This window comes from Ornithorhynchus anatinus, chromosome 7 (assembly GCF_004115215.2).
Source record: "Ornithorhynchus anatinus isolate Pmale09 chromosome 7, mOrnAna1.pri.v4, whole genome shotgun sequence".
Classification (NCBI taxonomy): domain Eukaryota; kingdom Metazoa; phylum Chordata; class Mammalia; order Monotremata; family Ornithorhynchidae; genus Ornithorhynchus; species Ornithorhynchus anatinus.
Genome location: NC_041734.1, coordinates 67155392 through 67174418, shown reverse-complemented (window position 1 = coordinate 67174418; position 19027 = coordinate 67155392). Strand labels below are relative to the sequence as shown.

Here is a 19027-nt window from a genome sequence, read left to right as displayed (position 1 = left end):
GGCTCTGCCACTTGACTGCTGTGTGACCTTGGGCAAGTCGCTTGACTTCTCTGTGCCTCAGTTCCCTCATCTGTAAAATGGGGATTAAGACTGTGAGCCCCTCGTGAGACAACCTGATTACCATGTATCTCCCCCAGTGCTTAGAAGTGTGCTTGGCACATAGTAAGCGCTTAGCAAACATTATTATTATTACTGCTGCCGCCACCATCATTCATTTGTTCATTTAACCATATTTCTTGAGCACTTACTGCATGCAGACACTGCACTAAGCACTTGGGAGAGTATAATATTATTCAGCCCCTGGCCGGCAGCCCCTCGACCTTGCCCCCCCCCCCCCCCCAGACACACAGCCCCTCAGACATACACCCCTCAGGGCTGCAGCCCCTCAGCCCCGTGCCCCCGTTAACACAGACCTCAGACCCTCAGCCTCACGCCCCCAGGCAGCCCCTCAACGCCACACTCCTGTCATGCAGCCCCTCAGCCCCCAGCCCTCAGACCCAAGGCCCCTGGCCCCTCAGTCCGGCAGCCCCCAACCCTCGGTCCCCCAGCCCATCAGCTCCGTGCCCCTAACACACTAGGCCCTCAGCCCCGGAGTCCCCTCAGCTCCCGGCCCGCAGCCCCTTAGCCCTTCGACCCCGCGCCCCCGACACACAGGCCTTCAGACCCTCAGCCTCGTGCCCCCAGGCAGCCCCTCAACGCCACACTCCCCTCATGCAGCCCCTCAGCCCCAGCCCTCGGTCCCATAGCCCCTCTGCCCCTGAACCCCGCACTCCCGAAACACAGACCTTCAGTCCCTCAGCCTCGCACCCCCAGGCAGCCCCTCGAGGCCATACCGCCCCCCCCCCACAGCCCCTCAGCCCCAGCCCTGTCCCTCACCCCCAGCCCACAACCCCTCAACCCTGTGCCCCCCACACACAGGCTGTCAGCCTCATGCCCCCAGGCAGCCCCTCAATGCCGCACCTCTGACATGCAGCCTCTCAGCCCCCAGCCCCTCAGCCCTTCAGCCTCCAGCCCCTCAGGGCCTCAGCCCCAGCTCCTCAAAGCCTCAGCCTCTAGCTCCTCAGGGCTTCAGCCCCCAGCTCCTCAGGGCCTCAGCCTCCAGCCCCTCACCCCTCGGCCCCTCAGGGCCTCAGCCCCTCAGCCCCCGGCCCTCAGCCCCTTAGGCCCTCATCCCCCAGTTTCCCAGGGCCTCAGCCTCCAGCCCCTCATCCCCCAACCCCCTCAACCCCCAGCTCCTCAGGGCCTCAGCCCCTCAGCACCCAGCTCTCAGCCCCTTAGACCCTCATCCCCCAGCTTCCCAGGACCTCAGCCCCCAGACCCTCAGGCCCCCAACCCCTCAACCTCGCAGTCCCTCAGCCCCCCCAGCCCCCGCAGGCCCCGGGCCTCCTTGTCGGGAGCGAAGGTGGCCTCCGAGGGAGATGGGCGGGGCTGAGGGAGGCTGGGCGGGGCTGGGCCTCCATGGCCGGGGGCGGGCCCGAGGCCGGAGGAGGAGGAGGGGGCCGCGGGGGCCAGCGGACACCGCCGGACGACGACCCTCACTCCCCCGCCCCCCGCTCCAAGGCGGCGGCTGGCGGGGCGGCGACCCACGGTGAGACCCCCCCCGGACCCCCGAAGCCATCGGACCTCAGGGGCGGGGGGCATCTGCCGCCTCCCCATCCCCCGGTTCCGGGGTGCCCCTTCCCCTCCCCCGGGCCGCAGGGAAGAGGGAGATTCGGGCCGGGGGTCCGGGACCCTGAGGGCAGAGGTGGGCACTGCCCACGGGCTGGGCCCCGAGAGCCGGTCCTCTCTGCCCCAGCCTCCCCATCCCATCCCATCCTGGCCACGAGGGTGGGAGGACCGACCCCGGAGCCGGGAGGGCCGGGGGTCCCGGCTTCAGAGGGGTGCCAGGCCCCGAGACTGGGGGGCTGCCACACCCTCGGGGCAGAGGGGCGAGGGCGAGCAGACCGGAGGCTTTCAGTGGGACGGAGGTGCCCGGAACCAGTGCACTGGATTAGGCCGCATGAGGTCAGGAAGCACTGGACCCGTGTGGGGCCACATAGCTAGAGAGAGCCCAGGCCCGGCCAGCTAACGGACATCATTCGATAGTATTTATCGAGCGCTTACTATGTGCAGAGCACTGTATTAAGCGCTTGGGATGGACAATTTGGCAACAGATAGAGACCATCCCTGCCCAATGACGGGCATACAGTCAAATCGGGGGCTTACAACATCCTGGCCTTAGCCCCAGTTACCCCTCAGAGGGCACTCCCCCATCCCTCCTCACAGTCTTCCCGCGCCTAGGATCCGGACCTCATCTTTGACCTCTATAGGCCAGGCGAAGAGGCAAGGTGAGGCCGAGGGTGGGGCGGGGACAGGGTGATGGGGGAGCGTCCAGTCCGCTCCCACCTGGACCCCGAAATTCAACCCAAACCCCCCAACTCTCCAGGTGCCCCGAGAGTCCGAGGTGCCAGTGCTGGGCCGTGGTCAGCTCAGACCCCGGGGTCATTCTGAGTGGCCCGGGCTAGTGTTTTTGGCCTGAGCGCCGGGCAGGCAAGGTGTGAGGGAGAGGAAGGGGGAAAGTGGTTTTGTCAGCCTTTGTGAGTGGGGGTGGGTGGCGGGAGGGTCTTGTCTGTTTCTGGGGTTTGAGGTTGGGGGGGAAGAGGAAGAGGAGAAGGAAGAGGAATTAAAATTGAAAGTAAAACTTGGTAAGTCCAGGAAATGCATCCGAGGAGAAGTGCACCCTGGCCACCGACTGGCAGGTGGGCGGGTGCTTGAAGCAGAAACATGTCCACAGGTGCCTGAGTAGCGAAGTCCTGATGCTCACAACGGGGCTGGGCCCCAACCAGGCCCATTTCCTTCCTGTTGCTATCAGCCCCGTCTCGTCCTGCCTCCCCCTTACACCGGAGCCCCGTGAGGAACAGAGCCTGTATCCCATCCGGTTGAACTGTATCTACCCCAGCCCCCGACATAGTGCTCGGCACAGGGTAAGCGCTGAGTAAATACCACAGCTAGTGTTTGAGAAGCGGCGTGGCCTAGTGGAAAGGGCACGGACCTGGGAGTCAGAAGACTGGGGTTCTAATCCTGGCTTCTCCACCTGCCTGTTGGGTGATCTTGGGTAGTGGTTTAATTTCTCTAGGCCCCGTTCTTGTCATCTGTAAAATGGGGATTAAATACCCGTCCTGCCTCCCTCTTTGACTATGAGCCCCATGTGGGATGGGAACAGTCTGATGTGATTGTTTTGAATCTACCCCAGCTCTTGACACCTAGTAAGGACTTAACAAACATCAGTCCATCAGTGGTATTTATTGAGCACTTTCTGTTAGTAGAGCACCGTCCTAAGCCCTTGGGAGAGCAAAATGCAGTAGAGTTGTTAGACACAGCCCCTGCCCACAAGGCTCCAGAGCTGAATTTTGGCCCTGGAAGGATTAGTCCGTGAGGAGGAGCAGATTCGGTATCGTCCTGACTTGCTCCTTTTATTCGTTCCCCCTCCCTCAGCCCCACAGCACTTATGTACAATGCTGTAATTTCATTTATTTCTCTTAATGTCTGTCTCCCCCTCTAGACCGTAAGCTCGTTTTGGGGAGGAAATGTGCCTGTTATATTGGTATGTTGTACTCTCCCAAGCGCTTAGTACAGTGTTCCTCACGGGGTATAGCATGGCCTAGTGGATAAAGCACAGGCCTGGGAGTCAGAAGGACCTGGTTTCTAAACCAGCTCTACGTCTGTTTTGTGACCTTGGGCAAGTCTCTTAACTTCTGTGCCTCAGTTTCCTCATCTGTAAAATGGGGATTAAGATTGTGAGCCCCCATGCGGGACAGGGATTGTCCAAGATGATTAACTTGTATCTACCCCAGTGCTTAGAACAGTGCTTGGCACATAGTAAGTGCTTGCCCGTTGTTGAGTAGAGATTGGCCTTCCCAGACTGAGCTCCTCTTCCCCCTCTACTCCCTCTGCCATCCCCCCTTTACCTCTCCGCAGCTAAAGCCTCATTTTCCCCTTTTCCCTCTGCTCCTCCACCTCTCCCTTCCCATCCCCACAGCACTGTACCCGTCCGCTCAACTATATATATTTTCGTTACCCTATTTATTTTGTTAATGAATTGTACATCGCCTTGATTCTATTTAGTTGCCATTGTTTTTACGAGATGTTCTTCCCCTTGACGCTGTTTAGTGCCATTGTTCTTGTCTGTCCGTCTCCCCCGATTAGACTGTAAGCCCGTCAAACGGCAGGGACTGTCTCTATCTGTTGCCGACTTGTTCATCCCAAGCGCTTAGTACAGTGCTCTGCACATAGTAAGCGCTCAATAAATACTATTGAATGAATGAATGAATTGTACTTTCCAAGCGCTTAGTACAGTGCTCTGCACACAGTAAGCACTCAATAAATATGACTGACAAGAATAATAATAATAATAATTGTGGTATTTGTTAAGCACTCCCTATGTGTCAAGAAGTGTACTAAGCTCTAGGGTAGATACAAGATATCTTACAAGACTGTAAGATAGTTGTGGGCAGGGAATGTGTCTGTTTATTGTTATATTGTTCTCTCCCAAGAGCTTAGTATAGTGCTCTGCACACAGAAAGCGCTCGATTAAATACGATTAAATGAATGAGGACCTACACGAGGCTCACAGTCCAAGTAGTAGGGATTGAATCCTCATTTTGCAAATGAGGGAATGAAGGCCTAGAGAAGTAAAGTGATTTGCCCAAGGTCACACAACAGATGAGTGGCAGAGCTGGGATTAGAGCCCAGGACCTCCATCTTTCAGGCCCGAGCTCTCTCTACTGGGCCACGCTGCATCCAAGTTGGCACCCTGGCTCCCACGGTCGACACCACGCGAAGAAAAATTGGGGGGTAAATCCTCTCCCCTACAAGGCCTCCTTCTGACAGCCTGCAAAGATCACTGCCAGGGTTCCAGGAGAGCCTGGGTCCATCTCTTTGTCCCGGTATTTCCACCAACGCAACCTCATCTTCCGTCTCCAGAGCTTGTGACGCCCCGGCCCCATGGACTGCGGACAGGATCCAGGCCCCGCAGCGGGACGGCCATGCCGGGAGGGACGGAGCCGCTCACGGACCCCCTCCTCCAGTGCAGGTAAGAGGGACCGAGTGCCCCCAGCCCAGACCTAACCCTCCCAGAACTGGGGGCCGATATCTGGATTCTTGTCCTGTCGCCGACCCCGCCCTCCCAACCCCTGCAGCCTCTCCTGGGCTCCGCTTCCTCCTCTATAAGATGGCGCTGAGCCGGGGAAGCTTTCTCTTTCCCGAGGGTGGGCCGGCGGTGGAAGAGGAGGGATTGGAGCGCGGGGAGTGGTGAGTCATGTGGTCACCAGGATTCCTTGTGGTTTCCCTTCTCTGATTCGGTCTCCAGGATTCCATTCTGAGGCATCGGGAGAAGGGTGGGAGAGTAGGGATCGCGTCTACCAACTCTATTGTATTGTACCCTCCTGTCTGATTAGGACAGTGCTCTGCATTCAGTAAGTACCACTGATTGATTGAGGACACCGAAGTAGACACAGTTAGAGTAAGTCATTCGGGGAGGAATGGGGAAGCCCTGCCCTGCTCCCCCTTCCCCGAAGAAGGTCTCAAGATCTGGGGAGAAGACGGTCCAGGCTCGCCCCTGCCTGGCTCTGCCTGGGCTCCATCCTCCAGGTGATGTTTATTAAGCACTGTGTGCCAGGCACTGATGTGGACACAAGCAAATCGGGTTAGACACAGTCCCCATCCCATGTGGGGCTCAGAGTCTCAATCCCCATTTTACAGATGAGGGAACCCAAGCATAGGAAAGTGAAGTGACTTGCCCAAGGTCACACAGCAGACAAGAGGCAGACCCGAGATTAGAACCCATGACCTTCTGACTCCCAGACCCATGTCCTATCCACTACACCATGCTGGTTGACAGGAAGGGGGTCTCCAAGGGCATGAGCAGAACCTAGAGGGGACCCAGATTTCGACTGGAGACATAGATGGAGGTGAAGCCTCCAGCAGGGAACCATGAACCGTTAATAATAATAATAATAATAATGTGTGAAGCACTGTTCTAAGCGCCTGGGGGGTGATACAAGGTGATCAGGTTGACCCACGTGGGGCTCACAGTCTTAATCCCCATTTTTACAGATGAGGTAACTGAAGCACAGAGAAGTACAGTGACTTGCCCAAAGTCACGCAGCTGACAAGCGGCGGAGACGGAATTAGAACCCATGACCTCTGACTCCCACGCCCGTGCTCTTCCCACTGAGCCACACTACTTCCCTACCCCAGTGCCATAGAATGCTACTTGACGCATAGTAAGCTGATCAAATATAATAATAATTTATTGAGCACTGACTGTGCAGAGCACTGTCCTAAACACTTGGGAAAGTACAATACAACAGAGTTGAGTAGATGTGATCCCTGCCCACAAGGAACTTGGAATCTACAGAACAGAATCATAAAGGGGATAGAGGAAACCCAGACTCGCCGTTCACAAAATCCTAGGAGAGCAGGACGGGGGTCACCGGCTGAACCTGCGGAAAGTTTGAAGCCAACAAAAAGAAAACATGTCTGCACTCAACGGGTGATAATGTTGGTATTTGTATTTGTTAAGCGCTTACTATGTGCCGAGCACTGTTCTAAGCGCTGGGTAGACATAGGGGAAGCAGGGTAGACATAGGGGCTCACAGTCTTAATCCCCATTTTACAGATGAGGGAACTGAGGCACAGAGAAGTTAAGTGACTTGCCCACAGTCACACAGCCGACAAGTGGCAGAGCTGGGATTCGAACTTATGAGTCCTGATTCCAGGGCCCGTGCTCTTTCCACTGAGCCACGCTGCTTCTCTGATAAGCTGATGAAACTCGTTACTGCAGAAAGTTGTGCAGACAGAGAGTATCAGTAGGTTCAAGAGGCGTTGTGTGTAGCTTCCCCGACGAGACACCCCTAATAGGTTAGGAGAAGGAAAGAAGCAGAGAAGCAGCATGGCCTAGTGGATAGAGCACGGTCTCCGGAATCAGAAGGACCTTTGTTCTAATCCTAGTTCTGCCACATGTCTGTTGTGTGACCTTTGGCAAGTCACTTCTCTGGGCCTCAGTTCCCTTATCTGTAAAGTGGGGATTAAGACTGTGAACCCTATGTCAGACAGGGACTATGTCCAAACTGATTAGCTTGTATCTACCCCAGCTCTTAATACAGTGCCTGGCACATAGTAAGTGCTTAACAAATACCATGAGATTAAAAAAAAAAGGAAAGGTAGGGCTCTCGAGGGAGGAAAAGTCAAGGGGCGTGAGATCACCTAACTGTTAGGAGACAGGCCGAGGAAGGCGAAGGCACACGATGACTCCAAGCATCCCGTCGACACTCTCGGAGGAAGACAGAATCCCGGGCCAAGTGGACCACAGCTCTGACCCTCCTGGTCGTAGGATATCCAAGTAACAGCATCCTGGGCTTCCCCAACACCACTGGGCAGTGCGAATGGAACCTCCTGTTGAACTTGGTCAGGGAAAGGGCCGAGGGAGCTTAAAAAGACCAGAAATCATCCGTGGCGGGGGGTGGGGGGGCAACGGTCCAGTCCTATTGGGAGTTGGGGGTGGAAAGGGTCGATTTCTTTGTCAGATTGAGGGTAAATACCTAACTAAGCAAACCCAACAAGTCCCACATTCTGGTAGCTTTGCTCAGGCCCAGGATCCCCGTGGGCTGAGATGGATACTTGAACCAGCACCAGATGATGTGAACCAGTCAGTGGGTGCCCACAGAATTCTGCACATGAGCAGTGTACCACACTCATTTGCCAGGGACTGTGGCCTCGAACCCTGTTCGGGTCAAGCTGGAGGGTCAGGGGTGGTGGGGGCCAGGCTGGGGTGGGCTGTAGCCAGGCTGGGGGTGGACTGGGCCAGGCTGGAGCCAAGTTGAGGTGGACTAGGGCAGGCTGGGGTAGGCCGGGGCCAGGCTGAGCTAGTCAGGGGTGGGCAGGGGCCAGGCTGGGTTAAGCAAGGGTGGGCAGGGGGCAGGCTGGGTTAAGCAAGGGTGGGCAGGGGGCAGGCGGAGGTAGGCCGGGGTCAGTCTGGGCTAGGTAAAAGTGGGTAGCGATGAGCAGGGACTGGGGTGGGCTAGGGAGGGCTGGCTCGTTAATTTACATTTGACTTCTTACATGAGAACTTAAAACGTTACTGGGTGGGAGCATTGTTCACCCAGCCCCACATTAGTACTAGTAGTAATCATAGTATTTGCAAAGCACTGTAGTAAGCATTGGGAAAGAACACACAGGTGGGAATTAGTGCCCTCGGGGAACTCACAGATAAAGCCGGGACAGGGGACTGGTGACAGACACATAGGAGAGATGCCAACCATCAGCATTTTTTAAGCACCTATTCAGTGCGAAGCACTGTACTAAGCACTTGGGAGAGGACGGACATTTTGAAGATACAATCCCTTCCTTAAATAAATTAGAGATGGGGGGATCCTGGCTCTGTCTGAGGAGATCTGTGACATTCTGGGTCCTAATCCTTAATCTCCATCCAGTGGCTAGAAATGGACCATCAGATTACCCTGACTTTTCCCCTCTAAATCCCCAATTCATTAGATCCCGTGGACACCATTCATTCATTCATTTATTCAATTGTATTTATTGAGTGCTTACTCTGTGCAGAATACTGTACTAAGTGCTTGAGAGAATACAACAATAGAGAAGCAGCGTGGCTCAGTGGAAAGAGCACGGGCTCTGGAGTCAGAGGTCATGGGTTTGAATCCCGGCTCGGCCACTTGTCAGCTGTGTGACTTTGGGCAAGTCACTTAACTTCTCAGTGCCTCAGTTACTTCATCTGTAAAATGAGGATTAAGACTGTGAGCCCCACGTGGGACAACCTGATTCCCCTGTGTCTACCCTAGCGCTTAGAACAGTTCTCAGCACATAGTAAGCGCTTAACAAATACCAACATCCCATTCCGTGCCCAGGACAAGTTTACAGTTTAGAGTTTACAGTTTCGCCAAACCCCCTTAGAACCTACTAATTTTTAGGGCAGAGAATCCCTCAATTCTTTGATTGAGGGATAAGAATCCCTCAATTTCCCTTAAGAATCCCTCAATTCTTTGATTCTTTGAAGCCCCCCACTTACATTTTGGTGAAGTGATTAGAAGCAGCGAGGCCTAACGGATAGAGCAGGGGCCTGGGAGTCTGAGGGTCATGGGTTCTAATCCCAGCTCTGCCACTTGTCTGCTGTGTGACCTTGTACAAGTCACATCACTTCTCTGGGCCTCAGTGACCTCGTCTCTAAAATGGGGATTAAGACCGTGAGCCTCATGTGGGACAGGGACTGTGTCCAACCCAATTTGCCTGTTTCCATCCCAGCATTTAGTACAGTGCCTGGAACATAGTAAGCGCTTAACCAATACCACAATATTTATCATCCGCTTTGATATTCATTTGTTCTATGTAGGGTAAAACCAGGTTTAAAATCTTAAAAACCTAAAAATAAGACTTTTTAAAAAAATTTTGCCTTTAAAAAAATGTAAATTATGATTCCGGAAAGACAGCTCAGCCTGTGGGTGGGAGCGAAAACGTTTCTGGGGAAAGCGTGTCTGGGGTAGCCAGCTGCCCTTGTCCCAGGAGAGATCCGGAAGTGGTACAACATGCCCCGCGGGGGCAAACCCCTGCTAGGCCCGTGTAGAGTCGCACTAGATGAACTGCAGTAAGAGAAGCAGCGTGGCTCAGTGGAAGAGCCTGGGCTTGGGAATCAGAGGTCATGGGTTCTAATCCCGTCTCTACCGCTCGCCAGTTGTGTGACTTTGGGCAAGTCACTTAACTTCTCTGTGCCTCAGTTCCCTCATCTGTAAAATGGGGATTAAAACTGTGAGCCCAACGTGGGACAACCTGATCACCCTGTATCCCCCCAGTGCTTAGAACAGGGCTTTGCACATAGTAAGCGCTTAACAAATACCACCACTATTATTATTATTATTATTATTATTATTATTATTATTATTAGATGGGCACCAGCTGGAAGCCGGCAGGGATTTTACCGCCTGAAAGGCCTCTGACCCAGCAGACAGACAAGCCGCAGCGAGACAGAGTCAGAGACAAAGCCAGGTTCTTCCGCCTTCGCCCAAATTTTGAACAAACGACAGAGGGCGGGGGATGGGGTGGGATGGGTCTGTGCGACTGCGTGTCTTGTGGTTCCAGAAGCAGCATGACTCAATGGAAAGAGGCCGGGCTTGGGAGTCAGAGGTCATGGGTTCTAATCTCGACTCTTCCGCTTGTCAGCTGTGTGACTTTGGGCAAGTCACTTCACTTCTCTGTGCCTCAGTTACCTCATCTGGAAAATGGGAATTGAGACTGAGCCCCACATGGGACAACCTAGTAATGTTGGTATTTGTTAAGCGCTTACTATGTGCCGAGCACTGTTCTAAGCGCTGGGGGAGATACAGGGTAATCAGATTATCCCATGTGAGGCTCACAGTTAATCCCCATTTTACAGATGAGGGAACTGAGGCACAGAGAAGTTAAGTGACTTGCCCACAGTCACACGGCTGACAAGTGGCAGAGCCGGGATTCGAACTCATGACCTCTGACTCCCAAGCCCGTGCTCTTTCCACTGAGCCACGCTGCTTCCCTGATTACCCTGTATCTACCCCAGCGCTTAGAACAGTGCTCGGCACATATTAAGCACGTAACAAATACCAACGTTCTCTGTGCCTCAGTTCCCTCACCTGGAAAATGGGGATTAAGACTGTGATCCCCACTTGGGACAACCTGATAAACTTGTTAAGTGCTTAGAACAGTGCTTGGCACATAGTAAGCGCTTAACAAATATCATCATCATCCTTGAGGAGTTGTGTGTATGTGTGTGCCTATGTGTGCCGGTCCTGGACAGCTGGGGCTCCTGACTGTTGTCTGCTTTGTTGGTCATCCATCAGAGCCTGGGCCTCAATCAATCAATCAATCATTGATATTCATTGGGTACTTATTGTGTAGAGAACACTGTGCTAAGCTCTGGCTCACTGAGCTAAATCCCCAACAGCCACAGGCCCAGCCACACATGATGGGACCCCCCCGCACACACACCTATCAATCAATCAATCAATCAATCCATCACTTATTGAGCCCCTGCTGTGTGCAGAATGCTGTACTAAGAGGTGGAGAGTGAACAGTGGAGTCAGTACACATCATTCCTGCTCTCCCTCAAGGAGCCGACGATACAGCAGGGGAGACAGACGCAAAAATAATTTACAGACGGGAGGAAGGAAGAAATGTGGGTATGTGGATGAGTAAGTGTTTAGGTATATAAACCGCATGTCCGAGACTGCTCCCTGTGGTTGTGAGCACCTGAGGGCATGGTTGGCGTAGATGTGTTGAGTTGGTATTTAGAAGGGCACGACCTGGGGAGAGGAGAGGTTAGTCAGGGAAAGCCTCCTGGAGGAGATGAGATTTTAGTAGGACTTTGAAGATGGGGAGAGCGGTGGTCTGCCAGACTGGAACAGGGTGGCACAGAGGGAGGTCATGAGCAAGAGAGGTGAGAGCGAGAGTAGGTTGGTCTTCGAGGAGTGAAGTTGATGAGGCGGGGTGTGGTCGGAGGGAGAGAGGTGATTGAGTTCCTTAAATTCCATGGCCAGGATAATAATTACGGTATCTGTTAAGCGCTTACTAGGTACCAGGCAGTGTACTCAGCGCTGGGGTGGATACAAACAAATCGCGTTGGACACGGTCCCTGTCCCACTTGGGGCTCCCAGTCTCAAACGCCATTTTACAGATGAGATAACCGAGGCAAAGAGAAGTAATTAGGTCACAAAGCAGACAAGTGGTGGAGTCGGGATTAGAACCCATGATCGCTGACCCTTAGGCCCATGCTCTATCTACTGTGCCATACTGCTACTTCAGAACATTTGCTTCAGAACCTTCTGTTTGATGTGGAGGTGGATGGGCAACCAATGGAGGTTTTGAGGCGAGGGGAGATGTGTGCAGAAAGATGTTTTAATAATAAGTACTTACTATGTGCCAAGCGCTGTTCTAAGCACTGGGGTAGATATAAGTTAATCAGGTTGGACACGGTCCCTGTCCCACATGGGACTCACAGCCTAAGTAGAAGGAGGAGTGAGAAGCAGTGTGGTCTAGTGGATGGAGCCCGGGCCTGGGAGTCAAAAGATCTGGGTTTTATTCCCGGCGCCACCTCTTGCCTGCTTGGGACCTGGGGCAAGTCATTTTACTTCTCTGTGCCTCGGTTACCTCTTCTGTAAAATGGGGCTTAAGACTCTGGCCCAGGCCTAACAGGAAGCCTCTGGGCCAGGCCTTCCCTTCCCAGCCTGCTCCAGAGTGATTAAAATGCCTCTCCCCCCTGCGATAGTAGGGGCGGTAATAGCATTTGTTGAGCACTTACTCTATGCAGAGCACTGTACTAAGCGGTGGGCAGGAATTCACCTGTGGAAATTAGACACGGTCCCCGTCTCTCCGGGGGTGGCTCACAATCGAAAAACATAAAGGGGCGGGTGGGGACATACGGAGAGATGAAACAAAACCGTGAGGACACAAAGAAAGATCAGTAAGTAGGGTTCTGTGGCGGGAGGAGCAGAATTTACAGACACAACTGCGGCCACAGTGAGCGCTACAGCGGTGGGCGGTCTTCGCTCTCCCTTCTACCCACTCTGGTCGATGAACCCTGTCTCCATCCCTCCCCCGGCATCTTCTACGGAGCCAGCCTGGCCCACTCCTGTTTGGCTGGAGCTCTGCTCTGCCCAGGCCCCCTCCCCAGCCCCATCCACCGGAGCTACGAGCCAGGACTGGCGTTTGAGACGGTGTCCGTCGGGCGGGGCCGAGCGCGCGCCCAGTGGGCCGGCACACACCTGGGGATTTGATTGCCCCAGCAAGCCACTTGTCCTGACCGTCTCTCTCCGGCCCCCAGCCAGCAGCGCCTCTAAAAGTCGGGGGGGGCGGGGGTCAGGGCCGGAGCAGCAAGACCAAACTTAGCCCCAATTCAGCCCTGTCCGTGGAACCGAGACCCTCGCCCAGTCAGCGGGGAGTGAGTGGGGACAAGCATTGCAACAGAGTGGTGAATCCTCGCTGCCCCCCGACTGGTGGGAGCAAGGGCTCGTGCCAGACCCTGTGGTCGAGGAGGAGCGGGAGGGGAAAGGGGATGGGGAGAGAAGGAGGAGGATAAATTGTTTCCTTTGATTTTCAGGACTTTCTGTCCCCTCCTTTCTCCTTCCCTCCCAATCTGGGAATAATTCTTCCATCCTCCAAAAGGGGAAATTAAGGCCCATGAGGCTAAGAGGTCACTCAGTAGTAAGCTAGGGGCAGAGTCAGGACTGAGCCCAGCCTGAATGCTAACCAGAGGCTCCGTGCCAGTTGACCCAGGGGAAATTGGCCCTGAGCCCTGATGGGAGGAGCTGCCCACCCAGGGAGGTGCCAGGGGGTAATGCCCCTGCCTATAAGAAGCAGCATCGCCCAGTGAATAGAGCACGGGCCTGGGAGGCGGAAGGACCTGGCTTCGAATTTCAGCTCCGCCACTTGTCTACTGTGTGACCTGGGGCACTTCACTTCTCTGTGCCTCAGTTCCCTTATCTGTAAAATGGGGATTAAGACTGCCCCTTGTGAGCAGGGATTGTTTCCATTGCTGAATTGTACTTTCCAAGCACTTAGTACGGTGCTCTGCACATAGTTGCGCTCAATAAATACGATTGAATGAATGATTGAAGATTGTGAACCCCATGTGGGACAGTGACTGTGCCCAGCCTGATTAGCTTGTATCTGCCCCAGCGCTTAGTACAGTCCCTGGCACACAGTAAGTGGTTGACGAATACCACAGTCATTATTATTATTAGGGAGGGTCTGAAGGGAACCCGGAGTGAGGGATGGACAGGATGGACTCTGGGTTGGGCGGGACAGGGGTCCAGCCGCTGTCTGGCCGATTCAGCTATCCTGACAGCAGCGGGGTTCACGGGGGGGGGTCCGCTGTGGTCCACAGAGGAGCAGGTGGCCATGGAGACAGAGGCGGTGTTCCACAGCTACGTCTTCCACCGATACCAGCAGGAGCAGGAGTCCAGTGGCGGGCAAAGCCCCAGGGATCCCGAGATGGCAGCCATATCCCACAACCCTGGCAGGTGAGGGGCCGGTTCCTGGGGGAGGAATGCCCCTTGGGGGATCCCTGGGGCACAGCCTCGGTCAGTCATCCTTAGTGCGGAGTGCCCCGGGCATGGACACCCTAGTGGGCGCACCCTTTCCTCTCCCTCCCCATCCCCGACCTCTGGTTTCCCCGGTCGCCCCCGGCGACTGCCCGGCAGGGCGTCTCTCAGAGCGGGTCACCCCGGTAGGCCCGGCCTTCACTTCCTGTCTGTGCCCAGCAGTGTCATGGAACAGGTGGGGCGGCAACTGGCGATCATTGGCGATGACATCAACCGACGCTACGAGCCGGAGTTCCAGGGGATGCTGCTCATCCTGCGGCCCACCGAAGAGAACGCCTTCACCTATTTCACCAAGATCGCTTGCAGGTGCGCCCGTGCCCCGGCTCTGGCCTCTGCCTCCAATTCTGGCCTCTGGCTTCCCAAGGGGCTCTCAGTCCTTTAAGTTGGTCAGGTGCTCCCTCTCCAGTCCGCCCACCCACCCACCCACCGGGTCTCTTCCTTCCCCCGCTGCCGCGAGGCCCGGGCTAAACCGTGGAGGTCGCAGTGGGAGTGTTCCCGCTCCCATCTGGCCAGGGGACTTTGGGCTTGGACACTGCCCTCTGTACTCCTCTCTGGCCAGCAAGGGAGGTCCAGACAGATGGACGGGGCAGGAGGATAGGGTGGGCGGGGCAGGGTGATTGGGCAGGTGGGTGGATTGTGGCTCTTGTTATTCCTGTTTTTTCTTATCTCCCTTCTCCCCTCCCCACTCCTCCCCCCCGACTCTGGTCTTTTGCCAACCTCTCCCAGGCGTCCCTCAGCCGACAGCTCCCGTCCCTGGGATCCGGGGGTCCCAAGATCCGCCGCTCCCTCTCCTGGAGCTGGGCTCACTGGACTCGTGCCAGTGGGATCACCGGAGACCTCTGGCCTGGGAATCCCACCCGGCTCCTCCCGATCCCCGGGCTCTGTGCTGGCGAACCTGGAGCGGGCCTGGAGCGGGTCTTGGGACTTCGGTGCAGAGGCTGAGATCGTGGTGATGCCCTCTCTCCAGACAGCAGCCTATGTGGGGGCTGGTGGACTTTGGACTGTGGCCAGGGGAGGCCCCCGGGCACAAACGGTAGAGGAAGGGCAGAGATAGAGCTTGCCTGGGTCACCTTGGTCCCCAACTCTGACTCCTCAACAGTCCGGGGCTCATCACCAAGCCAGATCAAGTTAAACTGATGATGTCACACCTGTCCCCTCTCCATCCATTTCCCCCATCTCCACCGCTTCCCCCTCCACCATCTCTCTCCCCCCGGGAGGAGGAGCGGTTTCCTACCTCCTAAGAATAATACTACTAATAATAACAGTAATAATAATAATTGTGGTATTCGTTAAGCACTTACTATGTGCCAAGCACTGCACTAAGCGCTGGGGGAGAATCAAGATAATCAGGTTCCACATGGGGCTCCCCATTTTGCAGACGAGGGAACTGAGGCACAGAGAAGTTAAGTGACCTGCCGGAGGACACACAGCCGACAAGTGACGGAGCTTGGATTAGCGGGTCCTGCTGTCAGTTTAGCACTCACCTATCTACCCGTCGGGGTTCAGCCCATCCCGAGTTCCCCTACCCACACCCCTTTTCCTTCTGCCCCACATCCAGCCCCAGCCCGAGCTCCAGCTCAGCCCCGCTAACATCCTGTTCTGTCCTCTCTCCCTGCTGTCCCTCTGGGATGCCAGGTCTGCAGTGACCCCAACTCAGGTAATCTGCTTCTTTCTGTTAAGCCTCCGTTCTCACCCTTACCCTCACTCTCCTCAACTCTTCCCTTTCTGTGTCTCCGCTTCTCTGAGCCAGGTCGTAGGGGGACCGATCTGGGACTACCAGGGGCCCAAGAACTGGTGGGGTTGGGATCGGGGAGCTCTGGCTGCCCGCACCTGCCCATCCATGATCACCAATCTATCCGGACTACATGCTCCCCAGCGGGGAAGAGAGGAGAGCCCAGATAGCAATCGCTCCGGATGGAGTCCGGCCATCCAGGATTCACCCAGTGGAGCTGGGGGGGGGGTGTCAGGGGAGGCTCCCTGGGATGAAAAGGGAAAAACTTGGATTGGATCGGAATGGGTGCAGACTCCCCTCCCTCCCCACGGTTCTGGAGGGGCTGCCTGTCAATGACATCGCAGGACGGACCTGTAGGCCGGGGTGGGGGGAGCGGGGGATGCTCTGCGGCCGGGTCGTACACCCCTGAAATGGGAAGAAAGATCTCAGCACAGAAGCCTCCCCAGACCCCTGAATGTCTGCCGTGTCCCCTCCCCAGGCAGGGCAGTGCCGGCCCCTCTTCTGGGGTTGGGGAGAGCTATAACCTGATCCAAAGCCTATCCCAGCTGGGGGGCCCAAAGTTGGATCAGCAGTCGCCGGGCACCTCCCCGTGGGCTTGCAGACCCCCCAGACCACTGGAGGACTAGATCCCTTGTTTCCCAGGTGTGGAGGGGAGAAGGCCCTGGCCTGGCACTCTCCCCTTCCCTGACTCCACCTGGGGCCTTCAGCCTTCTGTCTTGGCAGAGTCGCTGGGGCTAGTTTCCCACCTTGATTTAGGGAGCCAAGGTCCAAGGTGGGAGAGTTCTGATTGGGATCTCTGCTCTGCTCCCATAGCTTGTTTGAGAGCGGCATTAACTGGGGCCGGGTGGTGGTACTGCTGGGCTTTGGCTACCGCCTGGCCATGCACGTATACCATCAAGGGCTGAAGGGCTTCCTGGGCCGCATCGCCCGCTTCGTGGCTGACTTTGTCCTGCACAACTGCATCGCCCGCTGGATTGCCCGGAGAGGGGGCTGGGTAAGTGGGGCCAGGGGAGCCGGCGGGGCCGGGGGGCCGGGGAGGGGGACGAGGACCGGAGGTGGCGAAGGTGGGCTAGCTGGTATGGCCCCGGAGGACTTGGGAGCCCCCGGCCCGTCCCCTTGCTGACCCCCGGCTCCTCCCCCAGGTGGCCGCCCTGAGCCTGTCCAACAGCTCGCTCATGCAAGTGTTTGCCGTGCTGTGCCTTGTCCTGATTGTCCAGTGTGTGATACGCCGCTTCTCTGCCCCCTGACCCCGGGGGAAGGGGCCGGGCCTTGGGACCTCCGGTCCGGGGACTCACGGCCCCACCTTTGAGACGCCCCCAGCAAAGAGGTTCTGGACCTGGTCACGGTTGTCAGCAGCGTCCCCCTGGCTCAGGCCAGGAGGTGGGGACAAGATCCCGCAGCCCAACTAGGGGGATCACTCCAGAGCTTCTCAGCCTCTGGTGTCTCCACAGGAGCTGGAGATACTGTGTATCCTCCCCTGCCTTCCCCTCCACCCCAGAGGGCATCCCTGGGGACACCCCTGACTTCCTCGCTTGTTGCCCCTTCCCCAGCGGTGCTAAAGGGGCCACATCCCCTCCCCAGCCGGGGCAGAGGTGACCTCTCTCTTGGGGTGGGAAAGAAGGGCAACCTGGTCTCTAGTCTGACTCCAGTGAGGGTGGGTCTAGGGGTGGGGTTCTGCTGCTGCTGCTGGGATCTCCCCCCGCGCTGCTCAGCTCTGGCCTGGGCTGGGACCAGTCCCGGGCTGCTTCCACGGGCGTGGCGCAAGCTGACCGGCAAGGCTCCTGCGACCACTTGTTGGAGAGGCGGGGCTTGAGTGCCCAAGGCTGCTTGATGGAGGGGCAGGAGCCTTCCCTGCTCCAACCTGCCTCCTTCCCTCCCCATCCTCTCCATCCCCAGCTCAGGTGGGTGGAATTGCATTAAGCTCAGGCTGTGAAGGGGTCTGAAGAGCAAAATGGGCAATCCTGTGCCCTCTCCCATGCCCCTCTGCCCCCACCTACCTTCTCCCCCCAACAAGGGAGGATGGTCAAGCTGGGAGTCGGGAGGGAAGAGAGGCAGGGCAGACTCGGCCGGCCTGACAACGCTCCAACTCCCTGCCCACCCCAGTCCGCGTAGGGCGTGAGGGACAGGGAGGGATACCATCCCCCACTGAGCCGGAAGCCCAATCTGTTTGGGGGGCCCCGACTCCACGCCCTAGCCCTGAATTCCGGTACTTCGGCTTGGGTTAGAAGCCGACCCGGTCCCCACCTCCAGCTGAGTGCTGCAGGCCATAGCTACAGCAGCTGCTGCTTTCTCAGGGATCCCAGACTGACCCAGTCTGGGGAGTCCCCACCCCATGCTGCCCACCCCCAACCCCCATCCTAGAAGCTCATTTCCTTGCCATCCCCCCGGAGTGGGGGGAGGGGCTGGGTAGGAACAACCAGCCACTCTTGCTGCTTCCGTGCCTAACCTTTGACCCTAGCGCCAGGCAGGACCTCCCCCAATGGCCCGGCTCACCAGCAGTCCCTGGCCCAGACCAGTCAGCCTCCCTCCAGGCTGAAGATGCCACCGGGGTGCCGGAGAGTCTGCAGGGAGAAAGCTGCTGTCCTGGACTGAGAGTAGAACCCTTAGGCGCCCCCAGACCCACGGGCCCTTCCCCCAGGGGGCTCTTCCCCAGGCGTATACTTCCATCAGAAGCCCCAGGGGCTAGTTCCACCACCCTTGTGCCGGGGAGACGGCAGACAGCCGGGGTCCTCTCGGGGAAGGCACAAGCCCAGGACACAGTGGGCCCAGTGGGGAGCAAACCGATCCTCCCTCTGCCCTGCCAAGTACCCTGTCCTGTCAGGCTGCTAGGCTGGGCGTGAGCCAGGATGGCATCACTGTTGACCGGTTTGTGGAAGAGGGGCTGTGGCACTGGGCCCATATGGGTACGGCCAGTTCCCGGAGTCAGGAGGGTGCCCCTCAGGAGCCGACCTTGCCCTGGGGTCGCAGCTGAGTCAGGGTGGGCATCACGGCTCCCCTCTTTTTGGGCTCAGCAGAGTCAGGGGAACCTACTCCAGCCCCCTTGGATTTCAGCTAAATGCTTTGGGGAGGTGACTCCATGTATGTATCCTTTGTGTTCAAAATAAATGGTGCAATTCTGCCTTGCCTGGGCTAGTGTGCTGTGTCCATTTGTGCCCTCCTCTCCCACAAACCCCTG

The 19027-nt window shown here is 56.6% G+C and overlaps 1 protein-coding gene across 4 annotated transcripts; it reads left to right on the top strand.

Annotated features, from left to right (window-relative positions):
- Positions 1-1484: 1484 nt before the first annotated feature.
- Positions 1485-18980, top strand: BAK1 (BCL2 antagonist/killer 1). 4 transcript variants are annotated; one of them, XM_029069833.1, is made up of 6 exons: positions 1485-1588; positions 4963-5071; positions 13904-14039; positions 14283-14426; positions 16666-16846; positions 16995-18980. In XM_029069833.1, exons 2-6 carry the CDS (start codon positions 4984-4986, stop codon positions 17097-17099), a joined length of 654 nt encoding a protein of 217 aa, XP_028925666.1. In that variant the 5' UTR covers positions 1485-1588; positions 4963-4983; the 3' UTR covers positions 17100-18980. The 4 variants fall into 4 exon arrangements, with proteins under 4 accessions (XP_028925666.1, XP_028925664.1, XP_028925663.1 ...); XM_029069831.1 differs by having other exon boundaries at positions 14280-14426; XM_029069830.1 differs by lacking the exons at positions 16666-16846; positions 16995-18980 and adding an exon at positions 14847-15423.
- Positions 18981-19027: the final 47 nt, after the last annotated feature.

Coding starts and splice junctions, on each gene's coding strand:
- BAK1 (XM_029069829.1), top strand. CDS start 4,984: ATGGACTGCGGACAGGATCCAGGCCCCGCAGCGGGACGGCCATGCCGG. Junction 14,040..14,279: donor ATATCCCACAACCCTGGCAG/GTGAGGGGCCGG, acceptor GTCTGTGCCCAG/CAGTGTCATGGAACAGGTGG. Junction 14,427..14,846: donor TTCACCAAGATCGCTTGCAG/GTGCGCCCGTGC, acceptor AACCTCTCCCAG/GCGTCCCTCAGCCGACAGCT.